General features: G+C 40.8%; 1 protein-coding gene across 42 annotated transcripts in view; it reads right to left on the bottom strand.

Annotated features, from left to right (window-relative positions):
- Nucleotides 1-1,517: 1,517 nt before the first annotated feature.
- Nucleotides 1,518-25,654, bottom strand: part of PLEKHA5 (pleckstrin homology domain containing A5) — a 203,985-nt gene continuing 179,848 nt past the window's right edge. For 16 of the 42 annotated variants that reach the window (XM_087935167.1, XM_026712671.2, XM_087935159.1 and 13 more), the window contains 9 exons: nt 25,125-25,239; nt 24,857-24,900; nt 22,217-22,337; nt 10,687-10,802; nt 9,510-9,719; nt 8,282-8,440; nt 7,462-7,571; nt 4,591-4,745; nt 1,518-2,469 (listed from right to left, as the gene is read on the bottom strand). In XM_087935167.1, coding sequence (XP_087791293.1) covers nt 2,435-2,469; nt 4,591-4,745; nt 7,462-7,571; nt 8,282-8,440; nt 9,510-9,719; nt 10,687-10,802; nt 22,217-22,337; nt 24,857-24,900; nt 25,125-25,239 — 1,065 coding nt within the window. In that variant the 3' untranslated portion in view covers nt 1,518-2,434. Of the gene's footprint in view, nt 2,470-4,590; nt 4,746-7,461; nt 7,572-8,281; nt 8,441-9,509; nt 9,720-10,686; nt 10,803-22,216; nt 22,338-23,135; nt 23,325-24,856; nt 24,901-25,124; nt 25,240-25,654 lie in introns of all 42 variants that reach the window. The other 26 variants (XM_026713151.2, XM_087935150.1, XM_087935153.1 and 23 more) reach the window with 3 other exon arrangements.

Raw genomic sequence — 25,654 nt, 5'->3', positions numbered from 1 at the left:
TGAAAGGAAGGCGCTTGCCAGCCCTTTTCAGAACAATGGCTCCAGATGGAAGGAGATGTAATTGGTTTTGAACAGCGTGAACATCTATCTGTACAGTGTGTGTGTGTCCTATCCCAATGGGCCTCTCTTGGTGGTGGTGGTGGGGGGTTATGATCCCTTTTTCCTTGTGCGTACAGCAATCAGCCATGTTATGTAAGAACAGCCAGACACTTTGGTTTCACTGGTCATCTGTTTTAAGCACTTGCTCTCCAAAGTCTGAATTCAACCATCATAAATGCACGCAGGAAAGACACTGGTTTTGACAAGGCAAAAGGTGGAAGATCAAAAGGCCCAGTGAATAAAGCCCACTCTGGGGTGAATTAGCTGGATTTCAACAGCAACCAAAAGCATCATCAAAACTGTGTCTTGCTTTATGAACCTAGTCAAGCTTCTGGTTCAGTGTTCCACTCTTTTTTCAGTTTAGGTTGCCTTCACACATTCAGAAGCATCGTATTTTCACAGCCGCTCTCTTAGTTTCTTAATTAATTGCACAATACACAAGATAGTGAGATCAAGAAAAGAAGCACATTCAAACACAGATTCTTACCTAAAATTAAATCAGGTGAGTGACACAATACAAAACAATTCCAGAAAGGCCTTCTGAACCTAATTAGGAATTTCTTGATTTGAATATCATAGATGGTCAGCTGTTCAGGCCATACAGGTACTTGAAAAGTTTCACAGAAGCAGCCAATTTTCGTACCCACATGAGTGGTAAGGGATGAATTGCTGTTCCTTTAAAAATAGGTCCCTTTTTATAACAGTTTGACACCAAGAGCCATGGTGGCATAGTGGTTAGAGTGCAGTGTTGCAGGCTAACTCTGCCCACAGCCAGGAGTTCAATCCTGACCAGCTCAATATTGACTCAGCCTTCTATCCTTCCCAGGTCGGTAAAATGAGGACCCAGATTGTTGGGGGCAACATACTGACTCTGTAAACCACTTAGAGAGGGCTGTAAAGAGTTATGAAGTGGTATATAAGTTTAAGTGCTATTCTATTGAATATTTATGATTCTTTTATAGTTTCCTTGTTTTGCCTCGAAATCTTTCAATCACTTTCAATTGCTTAATTCTGCTGTTTCAAAAGTATTTATCTATCAAGAAATGAGAGGAACCTAGCACCTTTGTCCTCATTAAAGAGATAATTTAACAGATTAAACAATACAAATTCTAATGAAAAATAAATAAAATTCCACAGCCAGAATTCTGACCAATTTGGAAGGGGCTATCTTTAGCATTTCATCCTGCTTGTAGATATTGGAATAGACCCTGGCAGGAACATCCTTCACACTTCTTGTTCTTACATGTTTATCCTATTTTGTTTTTGTTTTTTTCCACTTGGATTGTGTGTTGTTTTAATTCTGTAATTTTCTTTTAACCGGCTAGGAGTAAAGGGGTTATAGCAAGATTAAAACAAAAGGAGTCCAACAATAATTCCCGTTAAGACTCATTGCTAGATGCATAACACCTACACCGCAGTTTAAGAACATCAACATTTATTTATAACATGATATAAAAGGAATGAGATATGAACATTTTGCCTTTGAACAATAATAAGGGGTTTCTTATACTTACATTAGTTGTGCTCATTGTATAATATATACACAATGAACATAATTACATTTGTACACAGACTTAACTGGAGATTGAATATACCTGCTTCTTGATATATATACACCCTATTTCAACACAGGAGGAAGAGCCCAGTCTATTCAGTTCCATTTCTTTCCATAAAAAAGGCAAAAAAAAAAAAAAAAGGCTGGGTGGGGGGAGTAAATATTAGCATTTGTGATTATGCGGATAGCAGAATGGCAGTAACTGACTTTGCAATCTGACTGGGATGTACCTACAGAACAACAACCAAAAAAAGAGACACATCTTAACTTCGCAATGATTTTTTTTTTTAAAAAATGGCACATCTTAAATAGAGGATGGCATTGATTAATAATCAAAAAATAAAAATGAGACAGGATCAGCTTTGGAAAGAAACCATGTTTCAGTGTCGACAGCAAAATAAACTATAAGGAAAGAACCCTGGAGGAAGCCAATGTAACTGAATCTTTCCAAATTCAAACCCATTCAGGAGGGGACGGTTCTGATTGTAGGCCGCGAGGAGGAGGAGGAAGAGGAGGAGGAGGAGGAGGAGGAGGAGAACTCTCAGTTGTGCGGATGGAATGAATACAGAGCAGCGATAGCAGGAAGCAGGTGATGGCGGGAAGAACTCTTGAGTTGGTTGAGGATACAGTGGGGATATTTAAAGCTCTCTTGGAATAAATGTTTTCCACAACGTGATAAAATGATGCTCTATGGACAAAAGCATCGGAACTATGAATTTCATAGATTTCATAAAAGTGACTGTACAGCATCCTTGTCTTTTCACAGGTGAGTTCGGGAGGTCAGCCGTGGATGGTCTCAGCAGAAGCCAGCAGGGCTGAAAAAGAAAGACATTTCTGTTGTCACCCAAGAATCCGAGGGAAGAAGAAAAGCATACATAATGCTTTTATATATATATAATGCTTTTATATATATATATATTTGAAATAGGGCAGGACAAAATGAAACACCTCTAAAATCTCTGATTACCCAGACAGATTGGGGAAAGGAGGAGAATTTTTCCATATCCAGTCAAGGCAAAAACAGGCTGAGACAAGAAGCATCTCTTCTGACAAATACTGTTCTAACCGAATATTGAAACTGATGACAAATTCTCCTGAAGATTACCAAATTATAAGGGCAAATTCAGTGGTGGGATTCAATTTTTTTTTACTACCAGTTCTGTGAATGTGGCTTGGTGGGCGTGGCAGGGGAAGGATACTGCAAAATCTCCATTCCCTCCCCACCCCACTAACCTGCTTTCCAGCTCCGTTCTCCTGTGCAGGGCAACCAAAGAAGTCCCAGCCGATCAGCTGGGACTCAGGAGAATAGTTGGGGGCAGGGCCAGTCGGAGGTGATATTCTCCAAACTACTCAAAATTTCCACTACTGGTTCTCCAGAACTAGTCAGAACCTGCTGAATACCCACCTCTGGGCAAATTACTTATCATTTAAGGAGAACTGAATTCATTTGGAAGAGTTCCAGAAAACCTAGATGGGTGAAACCCCTATAGATGGTGCTCGACTTATAACCACTTGTGCAGCAAATGTACAAAGGAACCAAAAAAACTGTTTTAGGTCCAGTCCTCACACTTACGACCTCACAACCACTGCAGCATCCCTGCACTCACGTGATCAACATTCAGGTGCTTAGCAACCAGCATGTGTTTAAGAGTGTTGCAACATCCCGGGCTCATGTTACCACCATTTGGAAACTTCCCAGCTAGCTTCCAATAAGCAAAGTCAATGGGGGGAAGCAGGATTCACTTAACAATTGCGATTAAAAATAAGGTCATAAAATTAGGCACGGCTCATTTAATGACTGCCTTGCTTAGGAACCAAAATTCTGGTTCCAATTATGGTCATAAGTTGAGGACTACCCGTATAGCAAACTTTCTGGCCACGAGCAGATATGTGATACCTGTTCCCAAAATTTTCAACCCTAAAGTTCACCCACCTGGAAGGTGCCCTGTTTGGGGATGACTTAATTGTCCTTTTCCACTGAAGTGAGATTGTGGATTTTTTTTAAAAAAATCCTTTAGACTCAGGAATGCAGCACTGAATCTGGTAATGCAGAGCAGGTTTTTTCAACTGCTTTGTACCAGATAGCTCAGGAGTGCAGGTTTTTTCAACTGCTTTGTACCAGATAGCTCAGGAGTGCTTCTCACTGAGCTACTAAACTTTAGCTTGCTGTTACCAATCGGAGCTAAGGGCTTCCTTGATTGGTCTTTAATCTATGACCATTTATTTCAAGATGATACAATTAAAAACAACAACAACAACATAAAGGTATGCCAAAAATGTGAAGTGGTAAGAGCAGTAGCGGTATTCTACCGGTTCGGCCCGGTTCAACCGAACTGGTAGCTCCAAGGATCATCTGTGAGCAAACCGGTTGGTTCCGACGAACAGCTGCTGGGCCCTCCCACTCACCCAGCTCTATACTGATCTTTATTTCCTGATTTTCAACCTCAGCTGCTTCGCGCGGCACAGCCGATTGCCACGCATCAGCTGTTGAAGACACAGGGAGAGTGCAGGATTGCAGGAGAAGGCCAGTAGCAAACCTTTTGCGTACACGCAAAGTGCGCCCAACAAACCACACCCACAGAACCGGTGGTAAAAAAAATTTGAATCCCACCGCTGGGTAAGAGACCTTTCACTGTAGCCAATTAGTTCCTGGATAAGCCTTTGGCATCTCCAATTAAAGGAACTGACAGCAGACAAACGACAAAGAACCCCGGAGAGCCTTCTCGTAGTATATGGATCTGGGAAATGATTTAGTTGAACTGTTTTGGCTAAAATGCCAGGCACCCAACTGACCTCCTAAGGCAGGGTTAGAAGCCTGTGAAAAAGCCCTTGGTCCCTTCCTTTCCATTTTTATTTCTAAAGTTAGCCAGAAGGGCAACTGGAGTAGGTGCAACCCCTGGATGTGTTTTTTACAATCTATGGATAGGAAACCCAACCTGCTGCTGCGGAGTTTCCCTTTGAAGTCTGCGCTGGTATTTCGAACGGAGAAGATACCGTATCCTCCTGTGGCTCTTGAATTCTGCTTTTTTCACTCTCTTCTGAGCTGCTTTCAAGTTTGCGGTTGATTCGCGAGGCCTCCTTGTTGGGGCTGCTGGAGGGGATGGGGGGGGGGGAAGAGAACTAGGTTTAGAATTTCCTCTAACCTTTAATTAGGTTACCTGATACGATATACCCTTTCAATAAAGTCTGTAACACAAAATGGTGACTGTGAGGTATGCCAGCTTATGCTTTGCAGGACAGAGGGGGAGGGAGGGGCCCAAACAAAGGGACCTGCTTTTACTTTGAACTCTGCCTGATTACTGGAGAAAGGTTTCAGGAGTTCAAAGAAATTGTCTCGGCTAGTCTCCCACTCCTGTATCCCGAGAATAATCCCAACATAAGGAAAGGGGAAATAATTTACGTTCAGGAAACACTGGTACTACAGTTGGGCCTGGGTTCTGGTTGGACGGGATTCTGTGAGGAAACACCTCCTCTATAGCAAGGGTCTCCAACCTTGGCAACTTTAAGACTTGTGGACTTCAACTCCCAGAATTCAGAAAGCTGGCTGAGGAATTCTGGGAGTTGAAGTCCACAAGTCTTAAAGTTGCCAAGGTTGGAGACCCTTGCTCTATAGGCCAGACAGAGAAGTTGAAAACCGTCCCCAGAGAAGGCAGTTCCCAAACCAGGCCAACCTGATGCCAAGCAAGCCAGGGACTCGATCAAAACATTCCACCCCAGTAGGTTACCAAATTGGCTAATGACCCCAACAGAGCAATAATCAAAACAAAAAAGGCAAATGGGACATCATCCAAATCAAGACATCCACCACAACTGTCCTTCTGCAAAAAAAAAAGTAAGCGGCCACCAAGAAAAAGGAACTAAAGTGGCAAAAATGGTAAGAAACATTGTGGACTATTTTTTTTTTAAGAAGATGTTCTGCACCTTTAATAGGATCAATGACAGGGGTCTATGGACAGATTAGCCTGCTTTTTACAGGAAGGAATTTTAATGCAGGGCAGATGGTGAGGAGAAGTCCACACGGGAGCAAATCCTCTCCAAGATGTTCTTGTCCTGTCAGCTTCTCTCTTTCATGCAGCAACGCCAGTGTCTGTTGTTCAGTTGGGAAAAATTTGGGGAAGAGATCCAAAGCAACTGTAAAAACCTCCAAGAATTTAGGTTTTTGCCTGCTTCACATCTTAGCCTCGGGGATTATAGCCCTGGACTTGAAAAAAAATATTCCTGGAGATCCTGCAAGATGGCAAGTGAAACTGCAACAGGGAAAGAATTATATGCCTCTTTTGCAGATACTTTGATAGATGACACCACTATACAGCAAAAAAAAAACATTTCAAAACATTTCAGATTAGAAGAGTCTACATTTCCCACCGTTCTCACTGGATATATGGTCCAGAATATAATCAACAGGCCCTCCCAAATATGCTTTTCTCAAAAGGCAACTGGTCTTTATTTTTTCCTTGAAGACATTTTGCTTTTCATTCAAGAATCTTCTTCAGTTTAGAAGCTTCTTGGATGAGAAGCGAAATGTCTTCAAGGAAAAAACTAAGTCTGGTTGCCTTTTGAAAAAAGCATCTTTGGGACAACCATGGATGACCCAGAATCTCCATAATCAACAGATCCCAATTTAGCTAAAATCTGTTCACTTCTTGGGTTAAGCTGGAAAAGAAAAGGGAAAACAAACTGGAAAGTACTAAGATGAGAGAAAGGTATGTCTGTACAAGATGTCCTTGCTTAATGACCTGTTGCTTAACAACTGTTCTAAGGTACAATGGACTCTCCTCCTAATGGTTCCAACAGCCACCCACTACCCCCAAGGGATTGCATTCTGGATGCTTGGCTACCAACTTGCATTGATTGCCATTGATAGCATCTTGCGGGCACATGGCCACATTTTATTGTTTGCCTGTTTCTGGTGTTTGCTTCCAGTTTCTGGCAAAAACCAGCCATTGAATAAAACGGATTTGTTTAACGACCACTATGTTTGCTTTACAACCGCCACAAAAAAGGGTCATAAAATCGGGCACGGCCATGGAGTAACCAGCTCAACAATCCCCACAACATACAACCATAAATTTTGAGCTCAGTTATGGTCATAAGCTGAGGACTGCTGGTATGTTTTTATGATTACGTGTGTAATCCATTTCTATATCTGCCATCTCACCAATGTGACTGAGCAAGTAAGAACATAAAGAGCATAAAGAGCATGCAAAGTACAGTGGTCACTGGGGGTAAACTAAAAAAAAACCCCATCAAAACAACCTCTTAAAGGCCTTCTGATCTTTTGAAAATGCAATGCGTTTTAGGTCTGCTTGGGATCTGTTTTCAAGATTTCCCATAAGCAGCTACTCAACATAGCAAAGCAAAAGCCACATTCTGTTCTGACATCTGAAGGCAGAGGCCACTGAGGTTGTCACCCAGAGATGGCTACCAAGTCAGAATGAGTACTTTTTCAGAGGCAGTAGATAGCAATAGCACTTAGACTTATATACTACTTTACAGTGCTTCACAGCCCTCTCTAAGTGGTTTACAGAGTCAGCCTATTGCCGCCCCCAACAATCTGAGTCCTCCTTTTACCCACCCTGGAAGGATGGAAAGTTGAGTCAATGTTGAGCCTGGTGAGATTTGAACTCACCAAATTGCAGGCAGCCAGCAGGCAGCAGAACTAATCTCAGTACTACACTATAACCCCTGTGCTACCGTGGCTCATGATACAGAAAAGGCACCATCATCTTCTCCATATGCAAAGAGCGAAGCCATGCTAGATTATTTGCAGGACTGGCTACAAATACCTACTATCCCCCTTGCTTTACCTGGCATCACTATCTCCTTTCTGTTCTTCTGGTTTCTCAGGTGCTTGTTCAGGATTTCTTTCCTGTGACTCCAAAAGATCCGGGAACAGCTGTTCTTCATTTTTTGGTAACTGGAACAGTGAAATAAACATTAAAGAGCAAATGTTAATGACTCTTAATGGGATAAATAGAAAAGTTTTGTGTTTCAAAACCATAATGATTTTTACCATAACCATGTGGCAAAAACTGAACTTGCTAGCCCTTAATTTAATGCAGTTTTTATAAGCACTATAATTATTTAGTTTAGTGAATTCTGGCAAATTCAGAGTAAGAAAAAGACAAACGATATGAAGGATATTTAAAATTGGTGTCATTCATGTATTTGAGTGCATCCTTGTTAATTAATTTGTATCCTGTCTTTACTATTTTTATAAATAACTCAAGGCAGTGAACATATCCAACACACCTTCGTCCTCCTCTTTTCCCCAAACAACAACCCTGTGAGGTGGGTTGGGCTGAGAGAGAGAGTGGCTGGCCCAAAGTTGCCCAGCTGGTTTTCATGGCTAAAGTCGGGTTTGAACTCACGGTAGTCTCTCTTCTAGCCTGGTGCCTTAACCAATAGACCAAACTGGCTCTTATTGTCACTATAAGATTTGTTTTCCTAACAGGTATCCAATTTTGAACAGACAAAAATTTGCAGAGTATTTCTAAAACCATGAAAATAAAAAGAAAACATTAATAATAGAAATTTATTAAAAAGTACTGAAATTATATCCAAGAGTCTTAACAAGCTACTCCTTTATTCATGTGTATGTACCACATAGAAGGAAGGAAACAGTACCTGTGTGATAAAAGTAGGGTTGTGTTCATTGGCACAATCATTTTCTTTCAACCAAGGTGTGTCTTCTACATCATTTGGGTGGCTTTGGCTTATGTCACTCATTCTAACGCCATATTCTACTTCCTTGGGGTTGCACACAAAATCTTCTTTCCTTGGGCTCTGTAGAAAAGATTATTATTATTATTTTGGAATTAATGAGACAAGTGATACTCCTGTTACAAATAGAAATGGCAGTTACAGAATAAACAACCAAGGAACATGCATGTTATGTGAGATTCCTTCAGTTCATATCATTACAAATATAAAAACAAAACATGGGAGTATGCAATAGAATCTGTACCTGTGCATGAAACAAATACCACACTTCTCAATACCTGGTAAAAGAATATTTGAATCCCCCCTTAATTTTCACTCTGACAACAGCATTATAAACTATTCTCATGACCTTTCAGAAATCAAAGAAGTAGAAAGGTGTAAATCAGGAGGAGGAAGATTGTTCCAAAATTAACCTTCTCTAAAATGATAGCTTGCAGATGTCTTGAACTTTCAAGACTCATAAACCTCCTTGACTGGGAGTTTCTGACTGGAAAGCCAAAATGTCATGCATGTTATTCTTCTTCTCAACACCAGAGTTTTCCTTGTCATTAATTGGAAGCAAGAGTCCACTAACTTTACCCAACACGGTCAGATAAACCACATTTTCAATAGAAGAGAGTCTCTGTAGCTCAGGGTTGAACTATGGGATTCTTGATACTTTCTAAATTTGACTGTTTGCTTCCAGATGTTTCATTACCCAATTGGAAAGCTTCATCAATGTGCTGATGGTATTATAACTAGTTGGATATCTCTGCAAGCAGACAATCAAACTCAGAAGAGCACCAAAAAGTCCACAAACAACACTTCCTCTTACTGTAAGAAATAAAGGTCAAAACTCCTCTGCGTTGAATGTCTTGCTGGCCTCATGGACATGTCCATGTGGTCTTCCCAACCATGATGCAGAATTGGATTGGTGCTGTGCTTTTTCATTTTAGCTGAGATTGGCTGATGGCCCTGCTTAAGCCCAAATAAGGCCTCAAATTGCTTAGCTGCTTGAAATTCACCAAGATCAGATCAAATTCTATCTCCATGGTAGCACTTGGAAAGAATCTAGGTCCCTGAGATTATAATACCAACAGAACATTGTTTCTGTCTGTGAAGTCACTGAAAGACTCAGAACGCAAGGGCCTACCTGCAATAATTTAAAAGGATTTTCTCTGACGGGGGCTGGGCTTTGTGAAGGGGAGAGATCTGAAATGCCAATAAGATTCAGCCCTTTCTTTTTCTCACGCAAACAGGCCTGTTGGTGCCTCCTTATTCTTTCCATCTGTTCCTCCAACGTCATCCGTGGGCGAGTACTTTCTGCCAAGCATAACTGCTCCACTGCGCTTCTCGGCCTTTCCTTGAAAGAAAGAAAGAAAAGCAATGATAGTAAAAGTATTTCCTCAAAGGATACCGTTTTGCCACAGATGCCACATCCTTCTGCAGCAAGGCTACTTCAAATCCTACATACACACTTAACCATCAAGAGTTTCAGGTTTCTAATATATTGCTCGGTAAGAAACTCTCTGCACACACGTCATCTAGATTAGGGGTCTCCAATTGTGGCAACTTTAAGACTTGTGGACTTCAACTCCCAGAATTCAGAAAGCTGGCTGAGGAAATCTGGGAGTTGAAGTCCACAAGTCTTAAAGTTGCCAAGGTTGGAGACCCGTAATCTAGAATACCAGTGGGTGAATTTTCAGCACTGTAATAATGTCTAAGTGAGTCTGCCACCAATAGTCAGTTGGCCACAGAATGGGCTTCTCTGATAAAAGTGATAAGCACTGTAATTTTTCTCTGCCCATTTTGAATTTTCTCAACAGTTAATCAGTGGAGATTCTAATCAAAGGCTGCATTAGAGGTCGATGTTGTCAAATCCTGTGTGATGAAGCTAGATCCAGGAAACAAATCTCACAGAGGTTGCAATCGTTCCTTCAAGGTTATTCCTTCTACTCTTTACATCAGCAGTGGGATCCTACCTGTTCCACTACCGGTTCAGTGATAGTGTCTCTGTGCGTGTATGCATGAACCTAACGCGCACGCAGCTTTCCCTACACCAGCTGAGGCCTGCAGCACCAATCAGCTGAGAGGATAAGGAAGTGAAAAGTGCAGGGGCAGGTGGGAGGGCGGATCCTGCGCTTTTCCCTCTTCTTTCTTCTCTCAGCTGTTTGCCGGAGGCTTTTATTACCAGTTCGGGTGAACCGGTCTGAACCGGTAGCATACCACCACTGCTTTACACCCATATCGCTGCCCTGTTACTAGATGAGATGCCATATTGACGAGAGCATTAGAGGAAGCCAAGAACACAATCTATTTCTTTTAAATACCGTTCTTAGGTCTATCTTCTTTGTTTTCCTTAAAGTCACGTAGGAAGCGATCGTTGAAGATTCTGGGGTGGGTGACTTTGTTCTGGGTGGCACAACTCCAATGGGAAAATGTGAACCTATAAAACAAGAGAAAGGCATCTAAAGTAAGCCACTGTCAGAACTAGGCTTCTGAGAAGCATGTTAATCTGATACATTTCCAGATTTAATGTAATAGGACTTAGTAAGGATTTTGCAATACAATTGCCTTAAGATTTCCTCGAGCTGTTTTCTGCCCAATACACAGGAATAGACTTTCAGAACTTCTAACTAGCCTTTAACCACCCTGGTTGGGAGTTCTACTCAAGCACACCAAAGCAACTTTTGATTGAAGAAGGCTGGTGTAAGGTGCGGAGAATTGGGATCATGCATTAAGTTCCAATTAAGATTATATCGCTCAAACTTATCTTTAAAAAATCGAGACAATTTTTGGGCAGCACTAAATTGGTGCTAGATAAAGAGTCAATGGAATTCAAGAGGAGTTGGACTTAGTCATTCATGGGAATGCAATGACCCCAGGCTAATTACTCTCTTGATTCTGCCTGCTTTTCACCTACAGGTTGCACTGTACTCAAATAAGGTATCATTAGACTGAAATCAGAGAACTATAGAATAAAACTGGACCTAATCAAGATGCAAGGTTCCTGGGCCAATTGACCATACTGTGTTATGACAAATTGTAGGTATTACCATTTTGGGATACACATAGTACATAATATTAAGTGTTGTACCTTATGATTCTTGACTCTTGATGAATGTTTCTTTCTTTTATGTACAATGAGAGCATATGCACCAGGACAAATTCCTTGTGTGTCCCATCACACTTGGCCAATAAAGTATTCTATTCTATTCTATTCTATTCTATTCTATTCTATTCTATTCTATTCTATTCTATTCTATTCTATTCTATTCTATTCCTATTCCTATTCCTATTCTATTTTTTGATAAGCAATAAGCAATTTATCAATCACATCTGGCTGTTTAAAAACTAGGTACCACCCATCTTCTCGTCTCCTGCATTTTATTAATGAGAGCCACCTACATCCACATCCAGTTGGATGTAGACCTAAGTCACTTAGAAAACTGCAAAATTATTTGGATTGCAGTCACAGCCCAAAAATAAAGCCTACCAATTATTCAATCAAAAACTTTGCCTTAACAGAAAAAGGATGTAGTAACCGTATAGCAGTTTTCACTAGCAATGGTTTTTCTCTTTTTTAAAAAAAAATATAAATTAAAGAAACAAACCAATCTCATTCACGGGATGAGACTAAACATTTCCTCTTTCACTTTCTTCCTACCTTCACAATTTTTGCAAGCAACTCTCTCTGAAAGGAAGTTCAATTATTGCTTATGTAAACGTAGAAACTGTTTCGCCAAGAGACCTGGACTACTGAAATTACACTATTCAAACTGTCTCTAGCTAATTCATTCCACTTATGCAAACAACAAGCATAAAACTGGTCTCCAGAGACTATTGGCAAAGCAATAGTAAAGTCCCAGTTTAAGAGGCTTTTAAATACAATGAAATGCTTTCTCCTCACTAGTGTCAATAATTTCTTTTAAAGTTTATAGACCTGCATTTTAGAAATTAATTGGTGTGCTTGCTGCAAGAGAGTGCCATTGCGCTCAAGTTGACAGGCAGGGGAAACACAAAGGAACGCTCATTAAAGAAGAAATGATTGCCTAGCACAATCACAATGTTTCAAAGAAGAAGAAAAATGCGAATTTTGGCACCATGTCCAGACTGAATCACGTTATTACCAGAGAGACAGAAACTTTATTTTGGTCATTGACCACCAACAACAGCAAAAATCATTCAATAAAACAAATAAAGCAAAGTTAACCATTAACACGAAGCTTATCTATAATGTAACAAGATTGGTTACATAACAAAGAATGCACATAACGATTATCTGATAAAAAGAATAATTAGTTAGTGGTGAATGTCCCTGTAGGACTGGCAGTATAAAAGAACATATGGTTTTTACAGTACTCATGTCACAGGACAGTGTCATGTTTCATATGGGTCCCCCCCCACATATTTCCCTTCCAAAATAGCTGTGGGGAGCATTGGTTATTACTTTTAAAGCCCTTCATGGTTTTAGACCAGGTTATCTAAGGAATCAGCTTGCCCCATTCCACTTGATCTGGCAGAAGGGCCATGCCATGGGCCCCATTGGTCAAAGAGTTTTGGCTGCCAGGGTCTAGAACAGGGGGGTAAAACTCAAGGCCCGTTGGCTGGATGTGGCCTGCTCAGATCTGGCCCATGGGGCCACCCTGGAAACAGCGAAGGACCAGCCTGCGGTGCCTCTGCCAGCAAAAACGACCTCAACTTTTGCTGGCAGAGTGCTTGGGCCACTATAGGCATCCCCAACATGAGTGCCATTGAGCTGGCCATGCCCATCCTGGCCACACCCACCCCAGCCCCCTGTGGTCAAACACAATGTGGCCCTCAATGAAATCGAGTTTGACACCTAGACTTTGACACCTTCTTCTAGATAACAGCCTTTTTTTGTTGTGGTCCCCGTCTCCAGAATATCTCCCCGGTTGAGGTAAAGTCTGCTTCCATCCTTAGGGCCTTCAGGAAGGGCATCAAAACCTGGCTAGTTAGTTAGCCCTGATGGAGTTGCCCAACAGTGGAGGTGGTTGGTGGATTAACTAAGAAGAGGCTGCCTCTGAACTGATCTGGCCTTTGTTTGGCCTTTAATGTATGTGATATTTTTCTACATTTGTATTAATTGTAAGCTGTCCAGAGTTGCTTTTCCAAGTGAGATGAGTGGCATATAAATTTAATAAACAAATAAAATCAAGCTATAGATAAAACTTTCCTTAATTTGGCAACTGTGATGTAATAGAAATATGAAGCTGCGACAGTGGGGTCCTTGGTGCTCTCTGAGCTTGGTTGCTTTCTTAAGGATTTTTCATTACCCAACCAGGTACCTACATTAGTGCACTAATGATGTAACATACTAGGGTAATGAAACATCTGCAAGAAAACAACCAAGCTCAGAGAGCAGCAATGACACCTCCTCTCCTCCCTAAATTAAAAATACTCTATTGAAGCTGGTATAGGAACTAGAATTTGGTTATTTATAAATATATTGAGAGAAAAAGCAGCAATTTCTGTCTGGCCTTCTGTGTCTACCATCCTTTGCCTTAATAGAATAGAATATAGTTCTTTATTGGCCAAGTGTGATTGGACACACAAGGAATTTGTCCTGGTGCAAATGCTCTCAGTGCACATAAAAGAAAAGATACATTCGTCAGGAGTCGACAATCATAAGGTATGACACTTAATGATAGTCAGAGGGTACAATAAGCAATCAAATCATACTAGGAAACAGTCAATGTAGATCATTAGGATACAAGCAATGAGGTTACAGTCATATGTGGGAGGAGATGGGTGAAAGGAAAGATGCGAGGAATAATAGTAATTCAGACTTAGTAAGTAGTTTGACGGTGTTGAGGGGATAATGTTGATCTAGCTTGTTCTAGACCCAAAGTTAAGATAGCATCATTGGGAAAACCATAGTGGATTTGTTTCTTTTGGATATCTGTTTCTCAGGACAATTTGAAGTTTGTCTGCCAATCTTGGAGGGGTCAGTCCACGAGGATTGTGGGGTAGTTTTAGCCCGGAGATAAAGATATTTTACTAGAGATTGGATTTACTGACTTCTGCTTCCTGTCGAAGTATTGCATTTGGGGACGCAGTGGGTAACCTGAAACTTGCTTCTCAATTTTTTTTGCTGGAATTCTTTTTAAGATAATCATGCTGTTATATGAGCCTAGTTGAACCCCGTGTAGCAGTTGTGCTCGGGCTTTAGATGCAGACAAGCTAATTGCCACAGGGATAAATTCTGCTCCTCTGGCAAAATAATCAGTTAGAATAGCCGAGGTCAATCTCAGGCTCACGGCTGACTCAGCCTTCCATCCTTTTGAAGTTGCTAAGATGAGGACTCACATTATTGGGGACAGCATGCTGACTCTGTAAACTGCTTAAAGAGGGCGGTAAAAACACTGTGAAGCGGTATATAAGTCTAAGTGGTATTGTTATTATAAGTCACATAATTCAGGTGGACATTTAAAGATCTTAACTTGCTCAACCGATTGCCTACCTAAGTTTCAATTTTAAGCTTTTGAAGAAGGTGAGAATCTTGGCCTTGGCATAATTTATTATTCATTCCTCCTCAGTACAATAATCTGTAAGGCTCTTTTAAGGCCAATGGAAGATAGAATGACTATATCAACAGCGTACAGTAGTAAATTGATAGATCTAGAGACTATCAACTTAGGAGAAGGAAAAGTAGAATGGAGAATAAGTAGAAAAGGAGAATGAAAAGTAAGTGAAGAACCAATAAATTCATATATAGTTAGTTTAGTTACTCACCTGATTTTCAATCTTCTCATGAATTTTAATGAGCAGCAGAAATAGACATCTATTGGGGTGTATCTAAATTTACACTATAGTTTAGATTTGGCTATTGTGTCGAAAGCTGACCTAAAATCAATGCATGGTGCATAAAGGAATTGTCCAGATTTGTGGGTATATTTTTCTCCTAGGTGTTGCAGCATAGCCTAAGGCTACGGTGGCTGTAGGTGTGAAAACTAGTCATAAGCCATATTTTTCAGTGCTATTGCAACTTCCAACGGTCACTAAACGAATGGTTGTACTTCGAGGACTATGTGTTGAAGGGCTATAAATGTGATTTGAGAAAGATGGGGCTACTCACCTTCAGAAAATGACAGATCTTTTTTCACACAGCAACATCACACACACACACACACACACACACACACACACACACACACACACACAAAGAGGCAGTTTTCATATTGTTCATAAAGCAAGCAAGCTCGTGTTATATAGTAAAATTACTTCCAAAAACTATAGCAATTCATTGTTTGCCGTCCATACTGGTTTTTCTCATAGCCATAACGGACTCAGAGTTTTGTTACAAAGGAGAAGCAAAAATATACCAACCCTCACAGCATCAATCTACCCTGGTCTTAACATTTTCTTCAGGCTTTGTGCTCTATAATGACAGTGACCACGATCTAAAGTCAGGAAACCTAGTTAAGTCATCCCATACCACTTGCTAATTTCCCATACTGTGTTAATTTCCCCCCCAAATTAGTGATTTGGAAATGGCTATTTCCTGGAATAAGTAACATAATAGTGTAAACCCCTCTTCTGGCATCTCTGCAGGAATCGCGGAACTAAAGGCCTTCCAAATACTGTTAAATTACATGTTATAGCTCAGCTATTTCTAGATGGTTATAAGTTCTCCATCTGTTAACAACAGGACTTAAAGATCTTAATATGAAACCACAAGCTATTTACATAGAAATAACCTACAAAGAGCAATTCAAACCAGGCTCAGATCTCTCCTCCCACTGTTTAGAAGTGCAGATAGTTAAGCATTTAAAGACAAATCCTTAAAATAAGACTTGATTCCATTTTTACTCTACACGCCTTATCCTGAGTAAGATTACTAGGTATACAGGTGCATTGTGTGGGTTATTATAACAATGTTTTATGCACAGGTAATCCTCGACTTCACAACAGTTCATTTAATAACCATTCAAAGTTACAAGGGCACTGAAAAAAGTGACTAATGACCACATTTTATAGTTACAATCTTTGTAGCATCCCCATAACCGTGTGGTCAAAATTCACATGCATAGCAACGACTTCATATTTACGACTGTTGCTATGTCCCAAGGTCACGGGATCCCCTTTTCACGTAACAATGGTGTTACTAACTTAACAACTGAAGGGATTCACTTAACATGAGCAAGAAAGGTCATAAAATGAGGCAAAACTCACTTAACAAATACTTCACTTAACAACAGATATTTTGGGCTCCATTGTGGTCATAAGTCAAGGATTAAAGGTAAAGGTAAAGGTTCCCCTCGCACATACGTGCTAGTCATTTCTGGCTCTAGGGGGCGATGCTCCTCTCCGTTACAAAGCCGAAGAACCAGCGCTGTCCGAAGATGTCTCCGTGGTCATGTGGTCAGCATGACTAAATGCCAAAGGTGCACGGAACGCTGTTACCTTCCCACCAAAATGGTCCCTATTTTTCTACTTGCATTTTTACATGCTTTCGAACTGCTAGGTTGGCAGAAGCTGGGACAAGTAACAGGAGCTCACTCCATTACGCAACGCTAGGGATTCGAGCCACCGAACTGCCGACCTTTCTGACTGAGAAGCTCAGTGTCTTAGCCACTGAGCCACCGCGTCCTTAAGTCAAGGACTACCTGTATATAAATGAAAATATTAAACTATTACAGGTAGTCCTTGGCTTACAAACACAATTGAGTTCAAAATTTTCTTTACTAAGCAAGGCAGTTGTCAAGTGAGCTTTGCCCCATTTTTGCCACAGTTGTTAACTGAATCACTACAACTGTTAAGTGAATCATGTAGACATTGTGAATCTAAGGGCCTGAATGTTGATCCCATGGCAATGGGGATTCTGCAGCAGTTGTTAAGTGTGAAAACTGGTCATAAGTTATTTTTCCCCCACTGCATTTGTAACTTTGAACAGTCACTAAACAAAGTTGTAAAATGAGGACAGCCTGTATTAGCCAACTGCCTCAATAAAAGACGATTTACCAGCCAGGAAGATATAGACATGCCTTGTTTTCTTTCTTTTTTTTTTTAACTGCTAAGGCTCAATTCCTTAACTTAAAATATTTGACAGGGTAAAACAATTTTTCAGGCTATTTTGCGTTTTGCGCATTATTTGATATTGATGTTTTTTTTCACTATGGGGAAAGACAGTCTGGAAATAAACATTAAACGATTCATGTTGATTATCTTGCAAGTCTCCAGGACAAAGCCCTGATAAAATGCACAGGCATAATCCGTTGATCGATATTGCTACAATGAACGCAAATGCACACACAAATTAACATTCCGCATCTAAGGACACTTAAATCGCTCAAACTAAATGAAGATTTATACCGAGTCTTAAATTTAGCTCACTATTTTCTTTACTATTAATGGAGGCAAGGACAATTATCTTACTGCGGTTATGAGACGGCTGAAAGAAGCTGTTACATATCTGTCCGTATCTAAATGGGGAAAGCAGTAGTATTGGTGGTTTCAGAATATCAACAAAAATATTAAAAGGGTTTTTTTTTTTTTTAACTAGACACCATCTTTTCTCAAAGTAAAATCATATTCAGTGCAATTCCTGTTCTGAGATAGGACATTGTGGCCTACGTGTTCTTCAAGTTCTTTTGCCATGTTTCCTTATATTCAGGTGAGCCCTCCAAGGAGATGATGCAATTGTATTTAAGGCTATTTATTCCGTTGCTGAGCTGTCATTATTATAATGGCATGGGGCCAAGTTACCTCTTTGTCTCATTACATCAGCCTGTCACACCCAGTCAGGCGGAGACAGTATACAGGAAGTCCTGGATTTACAACAGTTTGTTTAGTAACTGTTCAAAGTTACAGCGGCACCAGTGGTGGGATTCAAATTTTTTTACTACCGGTTCTGTGGGCATGGCTTGGTGGCCGTGGCAAGGGAAGGATACTGTAAAATCCCCATTCCTCCCCACTCCTGGGAGAAGGATACTGCAAAATCTCCATTCCCTCCCCACCCCATTAACCTGCTTTCCGGCTCCGTTCTTCCATGCAGAGCAACAAAAGAAGACCCAGCCGATCAGCTGCGACTTGAGAGGCAGAGAATAGACGGGGGCGGGGCCAGTCAGAGGTGGTATTTGCCGGTTCTCCGAACTATCGGTTCTGTGGGCGTGGCTTGGTGGGAGTGGCAGAAGGATACTGTAAAATCTCCAGCCAGAGGTGGGATTTGCCGGTTCTCCAAACTACTCACAATTTCTGCTACCTGTTATCCAGGACTGGTCAGAACCTGCTGAATACCCACCTCTGAGCAGCACTGAAGAAAGTGACTTATGGCCATTTTTCACACTTATGCCCATTGTAGCATCCCCATGGTCATGTGATTTACGTTCGGATGCTCGACGACTGTCTCACATTTATGACGATTGCAGTGTCCCGGAGACACCTTCTCACAAGCAAAGTCAACGGGGAAACCAGATTCACTTAACAACGGTACTGCTAATTTAGCAACTGCAGTGATTCGCTTGACAAACGTGGCAGAGAAAGTCTTAAAATGGGAGTAAAAACCCACTTAACAAATTTCTCACTGAATAACATAAAATTTGAGCTCAACTGTGGCCGTAAAGTTGAGGACTACCTGTATTGCAGACCCCAGAATTTTGACTGGCAGGACCCAGGAAGCGAGCCTTGTCCCTGCATTGCTCCTGCTCTGTGAACATTCTCCTGTCCCTGCCCCAGAGGTGAGGTGGACCCTCACTCTTGTGGCCTTCCGGGAAAGCATGAAAACGTGGCCTTGCTTGGGGTGCACAGAGGAGCACAGATCAGTGGGGCTGTTTAATGACCTGGAAGCCCTTGATTTGTTTTTAACACTCTTTTAGCAGCCTAATGCCACTGTTTAATTAAAGTGATGGTAGAAAAAGAAGAATGGACCGTTCACAAGCAGGGACCCAAGGACAACCAGGATGCTCTCAAAGCTGACAAGTCCACGTATTATGGTATAAATAAGAAAATAATAGTTATAATCATGATGTGTAATATTATGTAGTCGGAAGAGATTATACTGTATGAGGAGTTTTAATCAGGATGTATACTATGATGTAAAAAAAGAAAGGGACTTGATATAACCAGTACACACCGACGTTGTAAAATTGGAACTGTGATGAATATTAATGAAAAATGCACAAAATATATATACCTATACACCAGAGGTGGCATTCAGCAGGTTCTCTCCAGTTCTGGAGAATCGGTAGCGGAAATTTTGAGTAGTTCAGAGAACCGATGGTAACCTTTCCTCAGGAGTGGGGAGGGAATGGAGATTTTACAGGATCCTTCCCCTGCCATGTCCACCAAGCCACACCCACCAAGCCATGCCACACCCACCAAGCCACGCCCATAGAACTGGTACTAAAAAAATTTGAACCCCACCACTGATATATACATTTATACATTTTATATCTTATTGAACGGATAAATATGACTTAGGCCTGATTCATGCAGCTCATATGTCAAGGCATTTGAAGGCTACCCCAGATCAATTTTTTTTTAACTCACCCACCTAATTATTCACCTTGACCCCATCTTGCTGGCCATATCATTAAATTCTTATACAGTTTTAAAACCAACATGACAGTTTGAATTTGACTACCGGTACTCCTCAATTTACAGCCACTGGTTTAGTGACCAGAGTTACAACGCCACCTTTCAGTGACTTAGGATGGATGTCGTCACACTTCTAGCATCCCCTTGGCCACATGATCAAAATTCGAGTGCTTCACATTAAACATGTGTTTAATGACGGCTGAGGCATCCCAGGATCATGTGATCACCATTTGCGACTTTCCCGGCAAAACAAACAAATTCAATGACGGAAGCCAGATTCACATAAGGATTGTGGGATTCATTTAACAACGGCAATAATTCATGAACGAAGGCAAATATATGTATCCCAGGATAACGTTGCGGGATCCTGTCTGGTCAGTCATCGAGACCAGAGGTTTAAGTTTTCCTTTGGACTCGTGCTGGTTATACCGTTGTTTGGTTTGAGTTGGCTGAGAGAAGCATTGAATTGTGTGCCCAAATAGCCCAGAGAACACATTCTGATAGAAGTTCCCCGAGGATGGGCTCCAGCATGAGTCTGAAAGCTCAGGAGACCCCCCTGCTCCTGGTGGCGGACCCAGATTGGATTCTATAGTAATTCACTTAATAATTATGGCAAAGAAGGCTGTAAAATTGGGCGTGACTCACTTAACAACTGCCTTGCTTGGCAACAGAAATTCTGATTCCAATTGTGGTTATAAGGTGAAGACTACTTGTAGCTGGAGTAAAACAATCAATGGATTTGCACAGGGAGAACAGCGTAATGAGCCATGGTGGCGCAGTGGTTAGAGTGCAGTACTGCAGGCTACTTCTGCTGACTGCCGACTGCCTGCAAATTTGGCAGTTCGAATCTCACCAGGCTCAAGGTTGACTCAGCCTTCCATCCTTCCGAGGTGGGTAAAGTGAGGATCCAGATTGTTGGGGGCAATAGGCTGACTCTGTAAAACCACTTAGTGTGGGCTGTAAAGCACTGTGAAGTGGTATATAAGTCTAAGTGCTAGTGCTAATAAATGGTACAGTTGCCCAATGCCTTTGCTTCATACGGCTTACTAATTATTTGCTAGTTGAATGAAATGATCCTTATTATCCATATCTTCTAGTGAAGATATGACTTGTTGACATAAGGCCAGTAATTGGACATTTTATGAGAGCACAAATGAGGCCCTCAGTATCGGCAAGCTTACAAAAAAAAAAAAAAGAGAGAGAGAAATCATGAAAAAAACACACACGCACAAAAAGGGTTGAGCAGCCAAGGTCGGGAGAAAGGTTAAAATATACAGCAGTAAAAACTTTAGATAAGGTCTATTTAATACAAGACAGAAGACCATTTGGCAATTACAATTAAAATAAAAATATTATGAAACATTTTTTGGTTTAATGGCAAATCTGGAATTTTGTACTATTGGTTTCAAAGAAGGATAAGCGAAACAGAGCTGGAGGAAGAAAAACTAAAAGTGGGAATCAAACAACTGTTGGAAGAGTAGTGCACACACCACATGGGAGCTGTGATAATACAAATAGTCCTCAAATTATAACCATTTGTGTAGTTTCAATGGCACTTGTAAAAAGTAACTGACGACCCCGTTCTTCACTTATGGCCACTGCAGCATCCCTCTGGTCATGTGATCAAAATTCGGCTGCTTGGCAACTGTCTCGTATTTATGACGGTTAGAGTGTCCTGGGGTCACACGACCCCCTTTTGCAGCCGTCTGACAAGCAGGGGGGAGCCTAGATTCACTGAACAAATGTGCTACTAACTTAACTACTGTAATGATTCACGTAACCAATGTGGCAAGAACGGTCGTAAAATGGGGGGGAAAAAACCTCGTTTTAACAATTGTCTTGCTTAGTAACGGAAAGTTTGGGCTCAATTGTGGTCGTAAGCCGAGGACTCTTTTAAGAAGAGATTGGACTGCCATTTGTCAGAAATGGTGTAGGGTCTCCTGCTTGGGCGGGTGGGGTGGGTGTTGATGACCTACAAGGTCCCTTCCAACTCTGTTAATCTAATCTAGACTACTGATATTATAAAACTGGGAATCGAACCTGAAATCTCTATTTATTCTGTGTCTAAATACAGATATTGGATTTGATCTTTAGTACCTTTGTTTTCCTCCCCTATTGTTTGAGTTATGCCTCAGTCAATGCCTTCCAGTCATGTTAATTAAAATTTAATGTTGCATGCTCACTTTATATGAAAATGTCACCCTGCTAATGAAGCTATTTCCTCCCGTGGTGGCTACAGGTTGCCCTATTGCCTGTAGATGGAAATGAAGCCATTTTAAAGCAAAGGGTCTCATTTAATACCTTTAGTCATAGAAGCTTCTGACTCAGAAATGGGGTCCGCTTTTTCTTCTCCATTCGACTCGTCAACTTCTGTTACAGTTGTTAGTTCAGGTTCACTTTTATAAAGCCGATAATCAGGACCCTGGAAATGAACCAGAAGAACACAAACATAAGTTTGTTCTCCTTGTTTGGTGTATCAGCAGCTAATTTCAAAGGAATTTCCTGTCACGTAGGACAATGTTTGTATCAAAATCTGAAGCAGAAAAAGCCAAATTGTTCTAATTTCTTATCAAATAATTCCTCAGCATCTTTTCCTTTTTCATTTTTGAGCCCAAAAAACTTCTTTTGTTCTCCTCCTTCTTTTCCTTGCCTCATCACTTAAAAGAAGTCTTTAAAACTGTGTTCCCTCTCCAATTTCTTTTCTGTTCAAATGTAAATCATTTACTCCCCCTGGCAGGGAGTTTTCTATCATGATTTTAAAAAGAACAAAAAAAAACCCCTTTGGATCTGCATGACTGGTTTTGAATAAACAATAATAATTTTTAAAAAACCATGCCGATAAAAATGGCGTGTTTCAACATTTACTGTATACTCAATAGAACAGAGCAAAACAACTTTTTCTAACAGCCTTAAACAACAAGTCGTGTTTTGCTTGAACGTAGCATGGACATGCAGCCAATCCGAGTCCAGGGAGACATTTATATTCACAAAATGTTGAGGTGAGAGGAGGAAAAAAACCCAACCCCAAAACAAAATCAGAAATGGTAAACACGAATAATGTCCTTGGAAAAAAAAAAAATTAAACCAAAAGATGAGAAAGGGAAAGTAACGTAAAATGAGTGGGATGTCAATCAAATAAAGCGGCAATTGTGCGGGAAAGGAGATGGGAAGGGTACGTGATGCTCGGTGGGTGGACGACGTGGCAATGGTGGCCACTTACACTGTGAGCGCCATTTCTTTGGTAGCCTTGAACTTGATGAATCTTCCTCTCTTCAGGCAGATGGACGGGGCCCCTGCTATAACAGAGCAAGGAGCTGCTATCACTGGGCAGAGGGGGGATTATGGGAAGTTGCTCTGCAAAGTCATAGGACCGAGGGAGCGGAGGACGAGGTGGGACTACTTCCTCTTCCTAAAGATTGCAGAACAGTCACCTGATTTAGATGTGCTCATCTCTCACAAGACTTACACAACTTCTTTCAAATATTTCACAGCAGTCACAAGACAGTTTGGGGTTAGAGCAGGGGTGTCAAACTCAAGGCCCATGGGGTGTTTAGATCTGGCCTGCATGGCCACCCTGGAAAAAGCGAAAGACCTGCCCTCAGTGCCTCTGCCAGCGAAAACGGAGCTCAGGAGGGCCACGGGCGGTCCTTGCGAGCTCCATTTTTGCTGGCAGGAGGTTGCAGGAGGCCGTCGCAGCCGAAAACAGAGCTTGGGAGCCCATTTTTGCTGGCAGAATGCTCAAACTGCCACAGAAAATTCCGACACGAGTGACATCAAGTTGGCCACACCGATCCTGGCCACATCCCTCCCAGCCCCCCTGAGGTAAAACTCAATTTTTATGTGGCCCTCAATGAAATCGAGTTTGACACCCCTGAGTTAGAGGGAAGCTGCTGTCGCAACAAAGGATAGAGGGAAAAATCTCCAATTACGTCAGTTAGATACACAAAGGTGGACATAACTCTCATTTCTTTCCATTTGTACACAACTGGGTACCAGTTAAAAATAGACATTAGTTCCTCTTCACTCAAGCAAAGGAAAGAACTTTACTTGGGACACAAATACAGGTAGTCCTCGAGTATGGTTCGTTACTGTTCAAAGTTATAACAGCACTGAAAAAGGTGACTTATAACCATTTTTCACACTTATAGCCATTCAGCATTCCTGTGGTCATATGAACAAAATTCGGATGCTTGGCAACTGACTCATATTCATAACAGTTGCAATGTCCTGGCTCCTAACTTATCAAATGGCAAGATTGACTTTACAAATGTGACAAGAAAGGTTGTAAAATGGGGCAAAGTTCACTCAACTTTATCTCACTTAGCAACATAATTTTTGGGCTCTATTGTGGTTGTAAGTCAAGGACTGTTATTTGGAATAATTCTAAAGAATTATTCGGTTTTCTCTCCTATGAATTTATTTACAATTTTTGCTTCATTTTATGCATTGATATATCCCTATGTACATCAATGTTCAAATATATCTTTATTCACCAAGGGTGAATAAATTAACCAAGGAATCATGAAAAGATTTTATAGTTTTTCCATGTAAGAAATTCGGTTTTTAAAAAAATACATCGATACCAACCTAGTTGAGAGTCCTTTTAAAGCAATATTCTACTCATACCAGAGACAGCAATTGCATTCACCTTCATACATATCATTAAACTGTTGTTTCAAGTGCTCATAATTATATGAGACACACAAGCAAAACAATATTTCTCTTTGTCTAAAATGTGTGTGTGACGAGGGACCAAAAAATATCAATATTCAAATTTATATTCATAATAAATGTAATCTGAATGCTTAACCTTTAAATGCACCCCTTCTATAAAATCTTATTGAAACTTATGAAATATACACATAAATGGAGAAGCAGGAGCTTAGTCTGGAAATTAAATAGCTTCTATAGAATCTCAAAAAAAAAGGTAGAAAAACTTACCTCATTTTTATATTTTGGTGAAAAGGTCTTCGATGCTATGATACCTATTTAAAAACAAAACAGGCTGTTTAGCTTATCATAAATAATGGTTAAAAATTATGGCTGCAATAGCAGAGATTTTCAGTGATTTAGAATTTCCATGATTTCCTTTTTGGTCTTTGGAAATAAAATTGCCTTTCATCAAACAAGCATAAGTACAGCATTTATTCATTGTACAGGCTTCTCTGTTATTTCCATAGATCTGCAGGAAGTCAAGATGCTAATTTACCTGCCTCTGTGGTGCTGTTTCTTTGCTGCTTATGTTTACTCAAACCTTCCATTACATCCTGAATTCGCCAAAGCTCTTTCTGAATCTGAGCACGCTGTATCCCAGCCGACTCACTCTGCCAGAGATAAAAGTTAGCAGTGAGATACCGTGCTTTTAATGCATCCAATTATTTTCAACTAGTATCATGCACCCTTTTATGTTCTGTTCTGAATCCACCGACATTCTCCTGGACCTAATCAAAAGGCTATTTGCTGGCTTCTCTCAAGATAACCAAACTCTCAAGATAGTTACTGCTGCAATAGTCGGCACACGTAATTATGGAATAGCAAGTTCTGCCTAGTTGGAATTGCGCACAACGTGTGAGATCTGCACAGCAAAGGCACATCTCTAAGTGAAATGGCCCAGAGCTCTGTTGTCTAGTGGGACTCCAGATAAGTAATCAAAGAGCCAGAAAGAAGGAGGGAAAGAAACATGTCCAGCCTTAAAACCTGAGTTGACAAGGGTGTTCTCTGGCCCTCAGACCCTACCTA

The sequence above is a fragment of the Pseudonaja textilis genome, chromosome 5, assembly GCF_049901715.1.
Source record: "Pseudonaja textilis isolate UNSWEBS1 chromosome 5, rPseTex1.2, whole genome shotgun sequence".
Taxonomy (NCBI): Eukaryota; Metazoa; Chordata; class Lepidosauria; order Squamata; family Elapidae; genus Pseudonaja; species Pseudonaja textilis.
This window is presented reverse-complemented; position numbering and strand designations above follow the sequence as displayed.